This window comes from Astatotilapia calliptera, chromosome 16 (assembly GCF_900246225.1).
Source record: "Astatotilapia calliptera chromosome 16, fAstCal1.2, whole genome shotgun sequence".
NCBI lineage: Eukaryota > Metazoa > Chordata > Actinopteri > Cichliformes > Cichlidae > Astatotilapia > Astatotilapia calliptera.
The window spans coordinates 12,430,745-12,452,832 of record NC_039317.1 but is presented as its reverse complement, the minus strand read 5'-3'; the positions used below and the strand labels follow the sequence as shown (position 1 = coordinate 12,452,832).

General features: G+C 38.9%; 1 protein-coding gene across 5 annotated transcripts in view; it reads left to right on the top strand.

Moving 5' to 3' along the window:
- The window catches only part of itgbl1 (integrin, beta-like 1), a 51,208-nt gene that overhangs the window by 5,485 nt on the left and 23,635 nt on the right, over positions 1-22,088 (top strand). For 4 of the 5 annotated variants that reach the window (XR_003270023.1, XM_026145927.1, XM_026145928.1 and 1 more), the window contains exons 3-6: positions 10,034-10,180; positions 13,032-13,154; positions 13,539-13,679; positions 21,702-21,842. Coding sequence is in view for 4 of the 5 variants with exons in the window: in XM_026145927.1 (XP_026001712.1) it covers positions 10,034-10,180; positions 13,032-13,154; positions 13,539-13,679; positions 21,702-21,842 (552 nt within the window). In the remaining variant the exon portion in view is untranslated. Of the gene's footprint in view, positions 1-10,033; positions 10,181-13,015; positions 13,155-13,538; positions 13,680-21,701; positions 21,843-22,088 lie in introns of all 5 variants that reach the window. The other variant, XM_026145930.1, reaches the window with a different exon arrangement.

The window sequence follows — 22,088 nt, the reverse complement described above, 5'->3', positions numbered from 1 at the left end:
ATCTTTTTTTGTGCATTGTCCTCTTTGGCCACTGTTCATTATGGTTATTTTTCATTGCATTTTCACTGTGTAACAATTGATTGTTTGTATCTTCCTTTAAATGCCAATTTTCATCAAGGTTTAATTAATATCACACATATTAATGGAGATATGTGTGCACGCAGACTAGTTCTAAAGAAGATATATATCCGTGTGTGCGGGTGTGCTTGCGTGTGAGGGGTAGAGTGATTTATTTGTGTAGACAAATTGGCTGCTGTGAGGAGCTCATTATGGTTCAGCAGTCTGGAGCAAGGCCCTGCTTCAGTCTGATAATGGGGTTTCACTCACTAGTACACAGACTGCCAATGGAACCTAAATGCATCAAGAGAAGGATGGATTTTCACACCCGGACAGACACACACACACACACACACACACACACACACACACACACACACACACACACACACACACACACACACACACACACACATCCATCATCAGGCTCAGTCTCATATTGTAACACACACACAGCTAGCCATACGCTCACAAAATCATTTGCCCATGGAGCAGGTCATAGAAAACACATTTAAAGCACACTGAGAAGAAGATTTGCCCCCAAAGCACCCACCTAACCTCTCTACCCACAATGCCCCATGCAGCATGGGCCTGTCGTCAAAGACTGGTCCCCAAGTTCCATCTGCAGCCTTATCTGCCTTTCACAACCACCCATTGATAAGATCCAAATAGATTTTTCTCCAAAGGGATAAAGTCTATCCTTTTTTTCTTTTCCAAAACCATAAGCTTTGCTGGCACCTAGATGTTATTTTAGCTTGGACCTGGTTCAATTTCTCTCAGTCATAGCAACAAGTCAAGCCGGATGGTGGTTATGGGGATACAGTTAGGCATGATAGTGATATATTTAAATTCTTGGTTGAAATATTGTACACTGATTTGTTATGACATGCCTAGGAGTTATAATATCATCTTCATTCTTTGGAGCCTCACATGAAAAATATTATGTTTTCAACACAGCTTTAAAATGAGATCCCTTTTTGGGTTGCTTTTCATAACCTTTGTTGTATTAGTTTCTTTTGATTGACATATAAGCCAACTTAGCATGAAGATTTAGATTTAAATATAATATGCCTGTCTGTGTAGCCTATTCGTAATATACCCGGAGGTGTCAAAGTTATTTTAACCCAGTGCGTACTGATGTTATAAAGTGTGTAAAACTGTGTAAAAGAGATCATTTTACACAGAGAGCAATTAAATCATTGCTCTCTATTTATACTTTCTTGTTAGTATGAAAGTATAATTATTGTCTTAATTGTCTTAATTATGTCTTGGTCCTGAGTTTTCAAACCCAGGGTTTCGAGTTTTGGTTTTCTTTTTTATTTGATTATTGTAGCCGTACCACTGTCTCTTCGCCAGCGGCTACCCCACCATTAGTCACTTAAAGTCGCCGAATGCTATTGGCTTCCTGTGATGTCTGCTCACCACATTACTATGAATCACTTCCATTGTGGATGGAACTTAAGTTTAGCTTTTTTACTTCCTGTTTTAATTTCTTAGTCATTGTCTCCCATGTCTTGCTTGATGTTTACCTCCTCTTTGTTTATTCCTTAATTGTGTTCAACTGTATCTAGTTACCTGTTACCACTTCCCCAATTAGCCTCATGTGCGTAAATGTGCATCTTTTTGTCTCCCTGCATGCTACCTGCCTCTTGTTATAGTCAATTTGTCAGCTCTCCATGGACTTTTCTGGATTTTTGCTGCAGCCTTTCTCTGACAACTATGTTTTTTCTTTCTTTGTATATATAAAAAGATGTACAAATGTCTTATCAGTTTCAAAATTGCTTCAAAATTATACGTGTGAAACCGGCTTCTTCCATGACAGGATTATATTGTGTGCAAGATTTTTATTTTTATTTTATTACAGCATGCTTTAAATAAGCCAAATTTCATGATATGCCATGTCACTTAAACCAGAGAAGAAAATGAGCTGTCCTGTTGCGTATTACTATTGTATACAAAATATTATCATATATATAACTGTCATACATTCTACCAAAATATAAAAGGCGTTTTATAACAGACAAAAAAAATAAATCTGATAACACTGGAGCTTAAACTGAATAACGGTTGAATTTGTAGCTAGAAGTCCAATAAAACATTGATGCTGTCATGTGTTTTTCCTCCCACAGACATCCCATCCTATTTTATAGTAGAGCAAGGACGATGATCTGGAATAACATCTGTTCACCAACTGTTCAAAAACGTGTTGTTTCACTCAGCTGTTTCTTTTTCAACTGTGCTTAAATTTTCCTGCTCTGACTCCATGTCCTCATTTTAAAATAAGCTGCAGTACATGAAAACATGACCTTTGATAAGTTCCAAAAGTGCTAACTCTGATTTGTCTGGTTCGAGTGTTTATGTTTATTCTCAGGTTATGTAATAACACTCTTGTTATAAGAAACAAAGGTCAACGTGGCAAAGCTTCCATAATCTTTTTCACATGCTTTTGTCTTTTTCTCCTCTGTTGATGACTCATTTGAAAACTTTGCGTCCCTAGCTTTCTGGCACGGGCTCTCACGCTTGCTTTCCATGTCTGTGCTGATCTGAGAAGGGGAGGCATAAGTTGAATGTTGGATCTGATTTCAACATTAAGTCTTTTAAACATAGTGCTTTTGATAATAGTTTGTAGTCTGCACAGGGGCGTTCTTCCAATAGGACATGCCTAAAACACCCCACGTGTCCCTTTTGATGTGGAAAATATTGGTTCTACACTGAGCATGTCCTAAATGACTAAGGCTACGTTCACACTGCAGGTCTTAATGATTTTTTAATCAAATCCGATTTTTTTTTTGTCTGGTCGTTCACACTACAAATAAAATGTGACATCAAACGCGCTCTAGTGTGAATGGTTCACGGCCCTCAAAGCAGCCCACATGCGCAAAAGAAGACGTCACACTCAACGTGCTCTGTTTATGTAAGTAAAAATGGCGGCTACAGAGCTAGCAGGTGTTGTTGCAGCAGTCTATCAATTTCTGCACAGTCGTAACCGTCAGAATTTTGACAAATTAATTAGATAATGCAGGACTCTGAGAAAAAAGAGAGCCCGTGCTTTAACAATGGCCTTGTTTGGAGCAGTGGCTGCTACCTCCGTGCAGAGTATATATGGTATACATGGTATGGTATATATGGATGCTTTCTCGTTTGTCTTCTCAGGCGGTGATAATTGGCGTCTGTCTTGTGTCAGTGACGTAAAAGACGGATTTAATGCGACATGACCTTTCAAACAGCAGTCGCGTTCTAAAACATCAGATATGTATCGGATTCAGTACCACATACGAAAGTGACCTAGGTCGGATTTGAAAATATCAGATTTGTGCTGTTCAAACTGTCATACCATGATCGGATATGGGTCGCATAGGGTCAAAAAAGTCGGATTTGATGCACTTTTGCCTGCAATGTGAACATACCCTAAGTTTCTCAACCTATCTCAAAGGGAGAGCCCAGCCATCCTTTCTAGGAGGATCACATCCATAGCGAAGAGAAGTGATCCTGAGGCCACCAAAGCAGAAACCCTCTACCAATTCCTTCCAGTCACATTCCTCTAGGTGTCGTTATTGCCCATGTGAGCACTGAAGTACCCCACCAGGGCAATTGAATCCCCAGAGGCACCTTCAAGCACTTCCCCAGGGACTTCAATAAGACTGGGAACACTGAACTGTTGTTTTGCACATAAGCACAAACAACAGTCAGAACCCATTTCCCAACCCAAATGTGCAAGGAAGCAACCTTTTGTCCACTTGGGAAAAGTCTAAAGTGCAGTACAGGGACAGAACTGGGAGGATACAAGTATACCTCATTAAGTCTGCTACGTATAATCAAGTGCAGCTCTGGAGTGGTATAGAGTCCAGCCACACAACAGGAGACTGGTTTCAGAACCCAAGCTTTTTGTTGAGGCAAGTACAACTATATCACGCTGGTACTTCTCAACCTCAAACACTAGCTCAGGCTGCTTTTCCATAAGAGAATTGACATTCTATGTTACCAAAGCCAGATTTGTCGGGTTGACAGCACTTCTGCCCCAAACACTTTCCCATTCACAAAGTACAAACCCCTTACACACCCTCCAGATGAGGGTTGACCCCATGTTTTTCTTTTGGGCTAAGACCCAGCCACAAGTAGCTCTACTATGCACAGGGTGGGGCCCCAGTAACCCTATCCTAAGCAGGGTAGCCATATCCCATGATTTATCCTTCATCATACTTTTCCCCCCTGAATCTCTCTTAGTCTGGACTCAGGATCAATTTTCCTTGGGAGTCCCAATGGGGAAATAGCCCTGATAACATAGTTCCCACGCAAACCCCTCCGCTATAATAAAGTTCGTGGAGAGGTCCATGGGGAGACTGCCATTACAAATAAAAGTAATCTAATAGGTGTTTAGTTCCTTAGATAGAGTAAATAGAACATTTGGCATGCTCTGGTCATAGCTGAGAAATTTTAGCAGAACAGGCAGTGGCAAGGAAATAATGGCAGATGAGAGAGCTGCCCATTCTTTGTTTAAAGGTGTGACAAATTAGCTGCTAGATGCAGGTGCAAGCTGTGCTAATCTGTATCACCTATGTAAAGTAAGAAAAACCTGGACTTCCAACAAGACTTTTCTTTTAGGAGAAGCAATATTTTCTGTTGAACAGAATAAGTTTGTGCTTTGTACCTTTGGAGAAGAAATTACAGCACATGACAGGATATGTAAATAACACATAAGCTCTTTAGTAAACATTTTAGAGCCATGAATTCAGGACCAATTGATGCAAATCCTCCCTCAATTTTGTAATTTTATTCCACTTGGTTGATCAGATATACAGGGTGGACAATGGTGTTAGTGTTATCCCAGAGGAAAAAAGGAGGAAAAAATGGAGGTGGGGGGAACAAACCATAAAAATGTTGCTTTATTGTTTCCTTGTTAATTGAAATGTTAAATAGCAGATTGAGAGTTTTGGAGACAAAGTTATAGAGGCATGTTTAACATGGTTTGGACATGTGCAGAGGATGAATAGCGGATATGTTGGATAAAGAATCTTGAAGCTGAGGCTCCCAGGCATGAAGAAGGTAAACCTCAGAGAAGGTTCATGGATGTAGTTAAGGAGGACATGCAGAGAATTGGAGTGACAGCAGAGGAATAGGATGAGATGAAGTAAATGATCCACTGCTGTGACCCTTAAAGGGAGCAGCTAAAAGAAGAAGAAGGAGATGAAATGTTAAGTAGTGTTAAACTATTACATCAGGATGGAACCTACTGCATCTTAATTAAAGCATAATGACTCATTTATTTGGATTTGTCATCATCAAATATTCTTGATTCAAGTGGACTTACTACAACAACAGACAAAATCATTACTCATATACCTCTGGCAACAACTACAGGCCACTAATGTGGACTAAGGCAGAGAGCCAAATACATCTGCAGTCAGATCAATTTATAACTTTGTGACTCTGGCAGACTTTATCATATGCATGTACATGTCATTCTCACCCTATTTTAAAGGAGCTAAAATTCAGAGGTGTAAGCATAAGATTAAAAGCCTGTTTCCCCCAGTGGCTGTCAAAACACATTTTGACTCCCCACCTTTCTTTTTTCTTCCTTTCACTGTCTCTCAGGCCTTGGATTTTAAAAGCCTCTGTTCTTTCACTCTGCACTGCGCCCTTTTGCCCCCTATCAGAGCCAGAGAATATCCCACCCAAGGAGTTTTAATGTCAGCGCCACATATGGTATCGGTTTAAACAGTGCTGCTCCAAATCACACACCTTTAGATAAACTTTCACTGTCAGTATCACATAAGCTTGTGTGTCTTCCAATACAGGCACATTTCAGGGAGCAGTATAAACTGTAATAGTTGCTTAAGCCCAACTGAACAATCATGTCAGTTGTCTGCCTATACCATCTGATGCTAGCTAGGTTTAAAAAAAAACAAAAAACTTCAAATCTGTCTCTGATGCTGTGACTTTTGGATGGTAGGGTGAGTATTTGGCATAAATAACATGAAAACATGAATCCAACCTCCCTTGAATCAGCATTTCAAGCTGCTCGTGGTGTGTTGGCGTGGGGGATAATTCCTTGATACAGGTTCCAAATCAACACCATGGCTTATTTGAACATTGTTGCTGATCATAACGATCCCTGTATGAGTTTACTCATCATCTCAGACTGGTTTCTTGAACATTACAATGAGTCCACTGTACTTAAAGGGCCTCTGCGGTCATCAGATTTCAATCCAATGGAGCACCTTTAGGATTTGGTGAGCTGGGATAATTGGTATCATGGAAACAATCTATAACAACTATGTGATGCTATCACGTCAATACCCAGATCTCTCAGAAATGTTTCGAGCACATTGTCGTGAAGGTAAAAGGGGTTCCAAAGCTGTCTTAGCAAGGTGTGCCTAATAAAGTTCTTAGGTTTTTTACTGTTGATTTCCCAGAGAAAGAGAAAAAACAAAACAACGGGCTAGAGTGGATCGCAGTCCTTAGAGTCCATTAAATTGTTCATCCCTGTATTTTTTTTCCTAGTACATATTTTGATGCGCTTTCACTAAGATATTCTGAGCTTTGCTGGGCACTGTGCCTGTGTTGTGAGTCACCTAATGATTCCAGCCTGGGCTGCAGGAAGAAAAAGCCACTTAAGCCTGTCCAAGTTTCCTAGTAAAAGTCAGTTATGATTGGGACCCATTAAGATTCCCAGCACTTCACGCTGTCAGAACAAGTGTTTTTCTCGGTTGCTGTGATCCTGCTTACATTGGGTTTTCAAAAATTCTTTAACAAAGGTATTATGAAGTTGGCAATATTTTCAATGAATGATCAGGTTGGGTAGTGTAAAAGGATGAAAGCAGGAAGCAGTTCCTTGCTCCAAGTACTGCACACACACATAATTAGTTATTACCTGAGACAGGTGTCTCCTGGAACTGTTCCACAAAACACAAGTTGACGTGCTGTCGTTTCATGCGCCACAGGCCACAGGGAGAGAAAAGCAAGGTGGAATAATTACTCGGTAAAATCACTAGCATGTAATGAAGAACACAATAGAAACAAAGGATGTGAGCAAATGCTAATTGGAGAAAAAAACATGTATGTAAAAAATGAACCCAGAGAAAGTCAATTCTTGCATGTAATGTTTGGCTAGGATTACAGTTTTGTGTATAATTGAAACTGCATGAAAAGCATGAATTGTAAAAGATCTGTTTTCTACTAATCTAACTTGAAATACTTGAAAAAAAGCAGACCTATCATTATGCATGAACAAGTTAAATCCTAAACCTGAAATGAGCTTGCTGCATGATTCACCATCCTGTCCTCATCAGCAATTAATTGTGCCAGCACTATATCACCTGTTATTACTGCCATTGATGGTGGAAGAGGTGCACCCACACTTTGCAAGCCTCATTGGATATACCTGTGCACTGATCGGGACCTTATTGGCTGAGTATGTGTGTCTGTCTGTGAAGCGTAGGAGGGACCCTGACACCCTCATACCACAGAGAATTACTGCTCAGGAAGCACTAGAAAAGATAAACTGTCGACAGACAGGCACCTTCCCACCCACATAAATTTTGGCCTACCAGACAAAGAGGGACGTTTTATATGTCAGAGTGATTGTCGAGGGGGAGATTAACGGGGGCTAGTGGGTGGCATTGACTTTGTAATAGTCTACAGAATTAAGCTGGAAGGTGTTTAATCTAATTCTGTCTTATAACTATTGTGCTCCAGTTCCCATATGCAAAAAGTATGCAATAAATCCAGAAAAAAGAGTCTCTACAATTACAGTATGTGCATAGTTCTTCATGAATATGCGCCAAATGTACACAAATCAGTAAAATCACATTAAACGAGACTGTAAGACAGCATTTTTTAATGCAATAGCAATTCAAGAATCACTAATTATTGTAGATAACACTTTAGAATAACTTTCACTAATAAATCATTAGGCGATACGTATGAGACAGCTGATTTACTGTGGACAAATCACAAAATGTCATCATTTTAATTCTTACAGTAAAATTGCCAACGCTTAAACGAACACAGCGTTGGCAATAATTATTATTTAGTCGTCATTATAAAATTGTAATTGATGCTTATGAATCTTATTTTACAGTACATAAGTAGGTGGTATGGCATACTTCACTAGATTGTGAGCCTGGAGACAGCAGTTTGTGTTCTGCTTCCATCACTATGTAATTTCACACATTTAGTTAAAAAAAATCACTGTTAGTTTTGGATAAATATCATTTTTAGGGTTAAAATATTGCAACTTAGGGAATGAAAGGTTTTGCTTGTGTTACAGGATCAATGTTAAAGGAAACCATGTGCATATCTGAAACACTGAAATTAACAATGGTGGTATTTGACACCTTGGCAGTTAAAACAGGCAAAGTTTTTTCCACAGACAAAAAGCAAAATAAGTCAGTGTTCTTACAGCTATACAAGACTTTATAATGTCGTGAACCATATATTTCTTTATATTTGTACACAAACAAAGAGCTTAATTTAACAGCATAAATATTACAATCCAAATTTGTTAGCGGTTTATAAAAGCTGGACGTTCCTTGGAATTCTGTTGTCTCTGTGGTTTAGTTCTCTTCGATGTGCATGTTACCCATTTTTCTCTTCCTCCAACCTGTTGCCTAGTGTCCCCTGAGACGTATCGATAATGTGGAGAGACAGGGGACTTGTGCGTTACTAATGACTGATGGATAGCCCTTGAAAAGGACACCACATTTACATGATGAACGATTCAGGCGAATGATTGAGTGTGACATAGAAGGCCCCTTGCTGCTAAACGCAATGAGAGCAACATTTATAATAACTTGTCAACAGTCCTCATTTGCATCATGTGTTTCCTCCTGTTTTCATATTGCTCACTGTGACCATCAGAATGATGAGAAACAGTGATGCCAGACTGCCTGCGTAGGTCCTTCAAACACTGAACATGGTAATGTTCTGGCAGTGTGATTGATATAGGAACCAGTATATCACAATGCTTGGGTTATTGGTATATAGCACAAACAAAACTTAGAAATATTATAGAAATATGTCAGTGCCTGTCTGCCTTCTTACTATGCACATTTACACAGCTTAAGTTATTTGGGAGCAGAGGGTCTTGTTGAAGTTTAGTCAACAACAGGCAAATGAGCACTAATGTTCTGGTGATGGACTACAGTTCTGTCTAATCACGTTTATGTGTGTAGCTAGAGACCAGCCACGCACATAGTACACCCTTTAATTAAGATACTTTGAATCTAAAGACTACAAATGGCTCTTTCAACTATAGTTCACCATTTAACATTTGTACCTGTATGCTTTCATCATCTCTTTCTTATTATGTCTTTCTCCTCCTCCACGACTGCCCTCTCCATCATTTCCATCTAATCCTCCTCTGCTTCGGGGGACATTCCTCCCCTGAAGCTTTATCTCCTGAGCTGTAGTGAGGGCTCTAAAACACAAACATAAGCATGCTTCTTTATTCCTAATATTGTCACAGTTACTTATTTTTGATTAAAATATCACGTGGCATGAGAGTTACACAACGTCAGATCCACTTCAAAGAAAGTTTCATTAATGCTAGCTAACAGCTGCTAATGGTAGCAAAAACAGCAGCGGTTTCTGACAGAGAAGCGCAGGATATTCTAAACAGGTCACCTCAGTATCACTGTCATCGGACAGAAGTACTTGTCGCGAATTCCATTCACAAATTTTGTGCGTAAATAGATGTGAACAATCTGCACACATTACAGATGAACGGCGACCAGAGTTGTTTATCCTACTGCAGCTACTGTAGCAAGGGGTAAAACCTGAATCGATAGGGGTAAGAAAATAGAATTCATTTGACTGTAATCTGCAATCTACTGACTTTAAGCTGTGAAATTTTATACACTGTACCTTTAAGAAATAACACATGTGCCCTTGTGTTTACAGAGTGATGTGAAATACTGATCATGTACATGATGTTAGCAGTGGTAAACAGCATATGATGCATTGTGTTTCCCTTTAGACCAAGGCTACTGTGACTGTGGAGTGTGCGAGTGTGATGAAGGTTGGTTCGGTGATGCCTGCCAGTTTCAGGAAGAGTGTAACCTATCCAGCAAGAAGAGCAGAGAGCTTTGCAAAAACCAACAGGGGGTGGTCTGCTCCAACAGAGGTACAGCTATTGTACAAACACACGCACAATGAGTCAGTTACATATAACATAAATTTTGAAGCAAACACTTATCAAAGCGTTGCACCCTCACATATTACCAACAGCAATTTTTAAGACAATTCGGCATGCTCTGCTAATATTTTAATAATATCGCCTAAACATAGCCTAGTACCAAGCCATTAATAGACAGAGTGAGGGGGTAATCAGTTCGGCACATCGAATTTTTTATTACAAAGTGATGAGCAAATATTTAAAAAAATAATAATTCAAAACTCTTTTTTAAATAATCGACCAGTTTATATGAATTTTTCTGTGATATCAATTTACTACAAGCAAAAACATAAACAAGGAGTTACCATAATAAACGCATTAATTACATTTAATCCCTCGCTGTGTTTTCATATCTTTGCGGGGACATTTAATTGACATAATGCTTTCCCTAGCCGTTTACCCTAACCCTTAACCATCAAAAATGAATGCCTAATCCTAACCGTAACCTAATTGTAATCCTGACACTAAAACCACATTTTGAGTCTGAAAAATGCCTTCAAACACGTGGGGACTGGGATTTTGTCCACATAAGGGCTGTTGGTCCCCACAAGCATAGAAAACGTTCAACTTTTAGCCCCCACAAAGATATCTAAACACAGTCACACATACACACATGAGTTCAAACAAAAATCCCACCTACGCATACAAATATATGTAAATACTGGAAGACATTTTGAATTAACAATAGTCTAAGTAAATACTGAAGTACATTTGATTCACACAGTCTGTGTGACTAACATAGTATTATGCACTGACACGCTGAAGGCACACACTGTGAGGTGAGTCTGACAGCCAGCCCTTCATCTACTTGGTCGTGACCTCACTAGCGTGCAATGACTCCAGCTAAATGAAGGCTATAGATACAGTGGGGCAAAAAAGTATTTAGTCAGCCACCGATTGTGCAAGTTCCCCCACCTAAAATGATGACAGAGGTCAGTAATTTGCACCAGAGGTACACTTCAACTGTGAGAGACAGAATGTGAAAAAAAAAATCCATGAATCCACATGGTAGGATTTGTAAAGAATTTATTCGTAAATCAGGGTGGAAAATAAGTATTTGGTCACTTCAAACAAGGAAAATCTCTGGCTCTCACAGACCTGTAACGTCTTCTGTAAGAAGCTTTTCTGTCCCCCACTCGTTACCTGTATGAATGGCACCTGTTTGAACTCATCATCTGTATAAAAGACACCTGTCCACAGCCTCAAACAGTCAGACTCCAAACGCCGCCATGGCCAAGACCAAAGAGCTTTCGAAGGACACCAGGAAAAGTATTGTAGACCTGCACCAGACTGGGAAGAGTGAATCTACAATAGGCAAGCAGCTTGGTGTGAAAAAATCAACTGTGGGAGCAATCATCAGAAAATGGAAGACATACAAGACCACTGATAATCTCCCTCGATCTGGGGCTCCACGCAAGGTCTCATCCCGTGGGGTCAAAATGATCATGAGAACGGTGAGCAAAGATCCCAGAACCACACGGGGGGACCTGGTGAATGACCTGCAGAGAGCTGGGACTAAAGTAACAAAGGTCACCATCAGTAACACACTACAACGGCAGGGAATCAAATCCCGCAGTGCCAGACGTGTTCCGCTGCTGAAGCCAGTGCATGTCCAGGCCCGTCTGAAGTTTGCCAGAGAGCACATGGATGATACAGCAGAGGATTGGGAGAATGTCATGTGGTCAGATGAAACCAAAGTAGAACTTTTTGGTATAAACTCAACTCGTCGTGTTTGGAGGAAGAAGAATACTGAGTTGCATCCCAAGAACACCATACCTACTGTGAAGCATGGGGGTGGAAACATCATGCTATGGGGCTGTTTTTCTGCCAAGGGGACAGGACGACTGATCCGTGTTAAGGACAGAATGAATGGGGCCATGTATCGTGAGATTTTGAGCCAGAACCTCCTTCCATCAGTGAGAACTTTGAAGATGAAACGAGGCTGGGTCTTCCAACATGACAATGATCCAAAACACACCGCACGGGCAACAAAGGAGTGGCTCCGTAAGAAGCATTTGAAAGTCCTGGAGTGGCCTAGCCAGTCTCCAGACCTCAACCCCATAGAAAATCTGTGGCGGGAGTTGAAAGTCCGTGTTGCTCGGCGACAGCCCCAAAACATCACTGCTCTCGAGAAGATCTGCATGGAGGAATGGGCCAAAATACCAGCTACTGTGTGTGCAAACCTGGTAAAGACCTATAGTAAACGTTTGACCTCTGTTATTGCCAACAAAGGTTATGTTACAAAGTATTGAGTTGTATTTTTGTTGTTGACCAAATACTTATTTTCCACCCTGATTTACGAATAAATTCTTTACAAATCCTACCATGTGGATTCATGGATTTTTTTTTTTCACATTCTGTCTCTCACAGTTGAAGTGTACCTCTGGTGCAAATTACTGACCTCTGTCATCATTTTAGGTGGGGGAACTTGCACAATCGGTGGCTGACTAAATACTTTTTTGCCCCACTGTATGTTTATGTGTCTGTGATGCGTTCATGTTTGTTGGTGTAGTGAATGTATATGTGTGAGTGTGTATTGTACCGTATGTGGCCTGTATAGAAATGCAAATGTATTCACAGCATGTGCCTGTCTAGCCTTCTGCTTCTTTAGCACATAATTACAAAAGGGAACGGTGCGAGTTACTGCACGCACACACAGTCAGACAACAATTTAGAACTATTGATGTACAGTACAGACAGTGCTTCCAGTTAACAGCGCTAGATTCTAGGTGTTGAATTGCTCTTTATTGAAATCTGACATTTTCCAACAAACTGTGTCTAAAGTTTGTGTTTCCCATAGGAACCTGCCACTGCGGTAGCTGCATGTGTGACAATGAAGACAACAGAGGCATGGTAACAGGACGTTTCTGTGAGTGTGATGACAGCGAGTGCCTGGATGAGGAAACTGGAGAGATTTGCGGAGGTGTGCCCTGCATTTGCTGACACAGCCCTTTACTCTCCCCCTAAACATAGAATGCATCTTTGTATAACCAATGCTGGATTTTGGTACAAAAAAACCCAACTACTGTAACACATATTGTGTTTTACTGTGATAAAAGAATAGAAATGCATTGCCTTTGCTCATTTGGTTTCCTTAAAAAAACTCATGCATTAACTATATACAATTACAACTTACATATGCTGCTTTTTTTTTTTTTAAATTTAATACTCACTTCTTTTTTTTAAAGGAAAAAGTAGAGTTTGGATTACCAAAAATATGACTTAATCACCAGGACAGTAATCACCATTTGTCAAAATACATTTTGGAGGAAATCTCATCAGCTGTTCCTCTGTGATCTGCTTCCAGGGCATGGCCAATGTTACTGTGGAAACTGTTACTGTGCTGCTGGTTGGCATGGAGACAAATGTGAGTTCCAGTGTGACATGAGCCCATGGGAAAGCAGGCAGAGATGCACATCTCCAGATGGCAAAATCTGCAGCAACAGAGGTCTGTTTACCTGGAACATCGTGTTTGATTTTTGTTTTTTATATTTATTAAACTGTAATCACAAATTTGAAATGAAAGTATTATCATAATATACACAGGTCATGTACACAGTTATACATAAGAAATATAAACATACACATATGTTTGCTGTCGCTGATTAGAAAGCCACAAAATGCTTGACTGAAGAGTATTATGCTGGTTACATTTTCAGATCATGCACCAAGGACAGAATTCTGTCTTTATTCTCAAAGTGCAGAAACAAAAATCAGAAGTCAGAAAACTTAAAGTCAGAAGGGAAAAAAACTCAAAAGACACCCGCATTTTGTGTTTTAGTTGATGATTATTTGATGATATTTTTCTTTGTCTATCAGGAACCCTCAAGATGAACTTTGAAGAATTTCTAGTTGCCTAATTATAGCTCTGTAGCTCACCACCAGGTGGCACATAATAATAATTATATGTCAGCAATTTCACTAGCCCCACAAATGTCTCAGCTATTTACTCTGCTGTCCATCGCTATAGCAGAGCTGTACAATGTTGTTTTTTAGAAATACCTAAAGCAGGTATTTCAGGTATATCATCTTCGAATAGAAACTTGCAAGCTAACGTTCTTGTAACTTTACTCCACTAAACCTTGTGGATCTTTTTTCATGGATGTCTGGATGTTAAACATTTCTGTAAGACCTGAATAGCCCCACTGATCATTTTATAGGGGCTTAAAGAATTTAGATCTACCACTAATTCAATTTGCAACATGTGCCTATCGCGTCATCAGAAATAGCAGCGTAGAAGTTTGGAATTCATTTTTAAAGGTAAGATACTTAAAAAAACAAGACTATGTTTCTGGCATGCATAAATCAAATTACATCGACCAATAAACCATGTTATTATCATTATTATCCAATTTTTAACATGTTAAATGATGCCAGATTAAGCTAGCAAGCATGTAATATTAACCAGAAACCAGGATGTTGTTTCAATCGACATTATGATTTTTTTTTTAAAGACTTCAAAGTGTGAGTTTTCTAGCTAAATATAACATTATACTGTAACACACAGCGGTTTGGTCTAATTAAATAAATATATCCACTGTGGGTATAACCTACTATGGTAAAACAGTAATTGTACAACAATCAGCGAAACAGCTATTTTTGTGATATATTGCTATGAAGAGGCAGAGAACAGATTTGAGAAGTCTCGTAAATATTGTTTCATAAGTTTTATGGTCTTTTTAACTGTTACTGTCTGTATTATATTACAAGAGCAGAGGGACTAAAATGAGACTGAAAACACAAGGTGAGTTTAAAATAAAATGCCAGGTATGAAAAATGTTTTCTCCTAATGCACTTAGAGGCTTGTCCAACATTTTGTCTTTTTCTCTCTTCAATCTATCTCTCAGCAGTAGAACCCCAGTACAATTCAGCCTGAAGACTGTCACACAGTGAGACAGCACCCTGACTGGGAGACTCATTTCCTTGAGTGTTTCAAGCTTGACTTTTTTCTTATTTTTAATAAAGCAAACATGTGCTCACCATGGTGTGGTAACTGTCAGAAAAAAGTTTAAATGTAGTGCTTGAATATCATTGCTTTACATTACATTTATTTGTCATTGTTGTTTCAATCCATATAATCTAAGATTGTTTTTTTTAAATTAAACCAACCAAAAAACTGAAATGTGTGTTTATGTAGGGCTGCTCAATTAATCGAATTTTAATCACGATTACGATCTGGGCTTTCAACGATCATTGCAAATGACTGAGCCGATTATTAGCCCCTCCCTCATGCTTTACTCTCGCGCTGCTCCGTGTGGCAAATCGAGCGCACTTCTCTGCATCTCGAACACGCGTCACAACAATTAAGAGGACCCGAGGGAAGCTCGGAAAGCTAAGCAGAAGTTATTTCGAGAGGAGAGTGACTGCCATTGGTTGAAAAGAGAGGTAAAAAAAACTTCAGTGGTGTGGAAACATTATGGGTTCGCGGAGTCAGAACTGGGCTCAATTAGACATAGTGTGTAAACTTTGCTATGGTGTCATAGCTGCACCACAGAGCAACACTGCAAAGTTCACTAAACATAGATGTTTACATTTTTCATTTATTTTTTATATTGCAAACATTTGCACTGTTATCAGTATTTGCACACTATTTTATATTATTTTTTAAAGTCATTATCCAATACATTGTTATTGTTAACCCTTTAAATCCCTGTAGAACCGGAACCGCGTAAGCTAGCGCAATAATTAGTTTTGCATATGAAACCGGAGGAGTTGTACTTACATCTTATGTCATCAGCTTGTCCTCGGTCACGGTTTCCTTCCACATAAAGCTTTGCAAAAATTGCATAAAAAGAGCTTGCAGGAACAAAAACATAATATTCCAGAAACAGCTTTGCCGATCAGATCAGCTGTTCGTAACACTTCCCACAATGAAAACGAAACGCAAACTATCGCATGTCCGCCATTTCCTGTCTGAAACCGGAAGTAATGTCATTTTCGCGGAAAATGTAGTTCTTTACTTGTAGGCCTTAAAAGCCTATACTGGTCATGTTTGACTTTTCTGAATAGTTTCTGTGATGCTTAGAACTCGAATTGCACTGCTGGAAATAGTTTATTTTGATGCACCTGCTGTTTTCTTTGCAAATTTGCATCATAGGATTGTTTTTTGTTTTTCCTGCAGTATATAAAAATTGCTGTATCTCCAAAATAAAACTATGAAGACGCTCAAAATAAATTTCCTGTGGTGGGAAACTATTTTTTGCAACTTTTTTGTATTTAAAGTTTTGAGGGATAAACCTCTTAAATTTCTCCAAGTAGAAATATATGTAAAAAAAACAAAAATGATTTTCAATTTTTTTGTAGTTTATTGCACTTTTTTGTAATTAATGTAATTACTATGGACTTAATGCATACATATTATTAAAATATGGGCTATAACAGTTGTATTGATGTATAGCAACTTGAAATGCTCCCAAAAATGGCACTACAACATGTAAAAAAAAATATATAAGCTCTGGCGGACTTGGTTCTATGGTAGGTCTTAAAGGGTTAAATAAATATCGTCAAATAATCGAGATCTCAATTTCAGTGAAAATAATTGTGATTATCATTTTTGCCATAATCGAGCAGCCCTATGTTTATGTTAAACACACAAATATGTATTAATACCACTTAAGCCTCCTAAAATAAGAAGTATCTTACAATGCCTGTTAAAACATGCCTGAAATCTGAAATCTGTTGTAAATCTAATTTCATAGCAGATTTATCTGCATGCAGGATGGTTTGTGTCTCACACAGAAAGTGGTCAATATATTTGTTTTGCATTTGAATATTTAATCGTTAAACTGTTAAAGGAGCGATGTGTTTCATAAGCATAGACACGTATCCTTATGCCAAAATAAGAAAAACGATTTTTTACATAAAAACATATATACAAAGATTAACTATAAAACACTTTACTGTGGTATAAGAACTACTGTAGCTCAATGCATTTTGACTACTAATTACCAAAGAAAGATCTCTGCAAGGTACTCTGGGAACTATCTAAAGTCTACATGAACTACATGATGATCCTGTATTCTGAACCCCGGCTGATGAGGCTCTCACTATTCGAGGGCTCTGATAATATCTATTTCAGTAGAAGTGTGTTGCTAGGGAACAGGAAGCAAACATTCTAAATGGGGTCAAATTCATTTCCTGTCTGTTTGCTGCATTATAAAGAGGGAAACAAACACTCTGTGCTACAAGCAATCAAACAATTTATACATTTGTTTTTGTTCTGTTCTTCTTCGATGTTTTCGGTAATGTCTTCCAGTCTATTTTTTCTCCCCGAATGCTTGTGCCATGAAAGGAATCTTTATCATTTAGTACCAATCCTATTAGTAAATAATATCTGAAAATGACAAACAGCTTACATGGCATTCTGAAAATATTCACATTGCTTCACTAGTTCCACATTTGGTCCTGTTACAGCTTTATTCCAAAATGTATTACATTCATTTTTCACCTTAAAAAAATTCTACACAGTCCTTGATAATGACAAAGTGAACAAAGATTGCTTGAAATTTGTTCATTTAATTTCATGCAATTTAATTAACGCAATGTACGCAAGTTTTCATAGCCTTTTCAGTGACACTCATAATTGAGCTCAGGTTTACCCTGTTTCCTCTGATCATCTGTCAGATGTTACTACAAGTTGATTGCAGTCGTTGTCGTGAGTCATGAGTTCAAACTCATTGCTTGGAGGACAAGCAGTCAGCAAAACAGCTTCACTAACCTAGCTCAAGTGATCCTGTGGGATTTCAGTAAGTCTCTCAAAAATTAATTACAGTGAACTGGCTGAGGGCTGGCTAAGTGGTAGGCTGAAATGGTAGGCTACATGGACAGAGTCTCATCACAGAGCTGCAAAATTATGGTCTAGTGCACAACTGACATAGCATGAACAACTGACTTGTAGTGGAGCAGCCACTGCGCTAATGAAACAGCAGTAGCACGTAACAGGGGCCCTCTTGTCCTGATCTCTCTTGAAAAAGAGATTTTTAATCTCAATGAGACTTCTTATCAACTCCTTTCTTCAGCCTGTTATTCTATTATCTTGCTTTAATTTCTTTAGCCATACTTCAACATATATTAACAAATGGCAAAGGATGTTAATATGATGTTAAAGATTTGAATTACTATACATTACCAGCAAATTTGTCACATTTTCATCAAATTGCTTATGACTTTAAACTACTATAAATCCAGAGTCTTAGAAATGTCATTTAAAATAAAAGATTATGTCCTTGAAAGCTACTCCAACCTGGTTTACTTAAGGTTTACTTTAACAGACGTGGAAATAACAGCACTATATATGGGTACATTTCAAGTATACTTTATACTTTATACAGGGAGTGCAGAATTATTAGGCAAATGAGTATTTTGTCCACATCATCCTCTTCATGCATGTTGTCTTACCCCAAGCTGTATAGGCTCGAAAGCCTACTACCAATTAAGCATATTAGGTGATGTGCATCTCTGTAATGAGAAGGGGTGTGGTCTAATGACATCAACACCCTATATCAGGTGTGCATAATTATTAGGCAACTTCCTTTCCTTTGGCAAAATGGGTCAAAAGAAGGACTTGACAGGCTCAGAAAAGTCAAAAATAGTGAGATATCTTGCAGAGGGATGCAGCAGTCTCAAAATTGCAAAGCTTCCGAAGCGTGATCATCAAACAATCAAGCGTTTCATTCAAAATAGTCAACAGGGTCGCAAGAAGCGTGTGGAAAACCCAAGGCGCAAAATAACTGCCCATGAACTGAGAAAAGTCAAGCGTGCAGCTGCCAAGATGCCACTTGCCACCAGTTTGGCCATATTTCAGAGCTGCAACATCACTGGAGTGCCCAAAAGCACAAGGTGTGCAAAACTCAGAGACATGGCCAAGGTAAGAAAGGCTGAAAGACGACCACCACTGAACAAGACACACAAGCTGAAACGTCAAGACTGGGCCAAGAAATAATAATAATAATAATACATTTTATTTGAGGGCGCCTTTCAGAAACCCAAGGTCACCTTACAAAAAACACAATTAATAAAAGGAACAATAGTCATAAAATACATAAAATAAGTTAAAATTACAAAACAGAGCGTGACAACAGATAAAATCAGCATTAAAGCGAATAATCAGCATTAAAGCGATTATTCGCTTTAATGCTGATTTAATGCTGACCGCTGGTCTAGGGCAGCGGTCCCCAATCCCCGGGCCTCGGATCGGTACCGGTCCGTAAGTCGTTTGGTACCGGGCCGCGAGAGTTGAGGCTCAGGTGTGAAATGTATGGTTTTGAGGGTTTTTATCGGTTTTCAGCGTTATTTTGTTATCGTTTTTATCGTTAACTCGGTTTTCCTGGGTCTTTTCACGTGTGTTATGAATAAATCTTCTTTTTTTCAGTACCGGTACTAGTTTTATTTTGTTGTATTTATCCACGACACCTTAAAGGCTGGTCCGTGAAAATATTGTCGAGCATAAACCGGTCTGTGGCGCAAAAAAGGTTGGGGACCGCTGGTCTAGGGTATAATTGGCCATTTTTAACTACTTTCGATGTTTCCTCTACATTTCAACTTTAAAAACTATTTACTTTGCCTTGTGTGGTATCATTCTTTTCAGCACAACCTGACGTGTCTGAATTTACAGTTATGTTTTCATTTTGACATACTGTGTTAACACAATTGATCTATAATCAGACAAAAAAACATAAAATTCGAGTAGAAAAAGTTACATTTTTTACTGTAACAACCACAAACAGGTTTAATGAATCATATTTTGTAACTTTAAATGCAAATATAAATTGTCGATTTTAAAATCATATGCACAAGTTTTGCAAACAACAAAGTTATTTTTTTTATAATCATTTCAAACTATTTACATAACAATCAGGTGTTCTGCATTCAATGAGATGCCACACAAATTATTTGTGCCACTTCAAAAATTTCTGCCTACTTTAAAGGAGAACATCACAGCCTGATACCTGCAGGTCTGACAGCAGCAGGTGTATCACTCCTGTTTTCTACCTGGAGACAGCAGTCGCCTCATTATTCTGATACACAACACAAAACTATCCACAACACTACATACTAACTACACAAGACAACACATTAACTACACACTCCAAACATGCTGAACTCCTAAAACTTCCACCTCTTCCTAAACAACCAAATGTCACGTTGCCGTGTCATTTTTGATTGGTCGACATGGTGCATTTTTCCACCAACACGAAAGGGCTGTTTTTTGTTTGGTTTTGGTTTTTCTTTGCTCATAAGCAGAGAGTGCTTGCTGCGCTGTCCTTAGACAGTAAACGTGATGAAACTATTGAGGAAAAAACACCGCGCATATATTGTTTATCATGACTCTGGTTTTACGTGGCTTATCGACACAATTTAAAAACCGGTATATATCACCTTGTTGCTTTGTCATCTTAAAGTTCTCATGTGATTGGCTTACTTGCTAAGTAATTCCAAGAAGTTGAACAATTCAGTATAGGATTTTATGGGGACAATTCTCAAGTCCTGTCCCTATGTGACATGCAACAATTTCGCTCTGAATTAATCCAAAAAGCACTGTGAAGATAATTCCTGGAGATTATAGGCAATGGATCAAGTCTGACGATTACACTGAGGCGCGATTTGATTTCATCATCGTGTACAGATGTAAAGATTTGAAGTGTTTTGTGTGAGATTGTGACATGTTATTCCTCTCTCCTGCATTTTGTTCATGAGTAACCTTCATCTCGCGCTCATACTCTATGATTAAATTGACTGACAGCAATCACAAGATGATCCCTCCCTTTATCCGTTTGGTTTACACAGTCTTTCCAGTAGAGATTATATCGGAAGTAAACCAACCACAGGATGTCAAAAGCTGAATACATTGAAAACATATACAAGTGAATGTGTCATTTCAAATTCTGAAATAACAGGTATTTGGAACATTTCCAAATGGCATCCTGATTTTTAGTGATTATAAAACATTTGTGATCAATGACCGTTACAGGTGCTGTAATCTGCTCTGGTGAAGCTCCACTGTGACATTTGTATCAGACATAAAAGTGCATGGGTCTATTAATCCAGAACCCCAGGGTTATGAGGTAGTGAGAGAGACGAAGCGGAGGGCCAAGGGCCAGACACGCACCAGCTACAGCCTACAGGCCTGCCAGCTGGCCTGCTCCCCTGGGGTTCCCCATGCTCTGTCACCGCTGATAAGAGAAAATGGGATTTCCAATGGATACTGCTCAGCTGACGGTCTTGCTCAGACGTGAAACAAATAAAAAAGCGAGACATACGGATGGACAGATACAAAGATAAAGGGAAAAAAAGGAAGTTATAGCCTTTCAGCAAGAGGAAACGTATGCGCTCCTATCCCCACCAACATACATGGAAAACAGCGATTTGGAACTTGACATTACTCACTGTTTTTGGCCTGATTAATCTGAAAGATTAATGACCAGTGTAGAAAGAAAACACAATTTACAGGATGTGTGTTTGTGTGTTTTAGGGACCTGCGTGTGTGGAGAGTGTAACTGCCATGATGTTGATCCCTCTGGTGACTGGGGAGATATTCATGGAGACACCTGCGAGTGCGACGAGAGGAACTGTCATGCAACATATGACCGCTACACAGATGACTTCTGCTCAGGTCAGCAAGCTCTGTATGGTTAAAAAACAGATTCAAACACATGATGAGGGTTTTGTAGTCTGACTACTTTGCTTTGCTGACTGCTAGTGTGATAACCTAAATAAATAATAATAAGAAAAGTCTATTCTTCAAAATGTTGAACTAATTTTTCAAAGAAGGGCTGGTGACAAAGTTACAGCTACTCTAATTTCTGTTTCATCTTTAAGAAACTGCAGTCCCATTAACTTAGCAAACACCAACAGCACT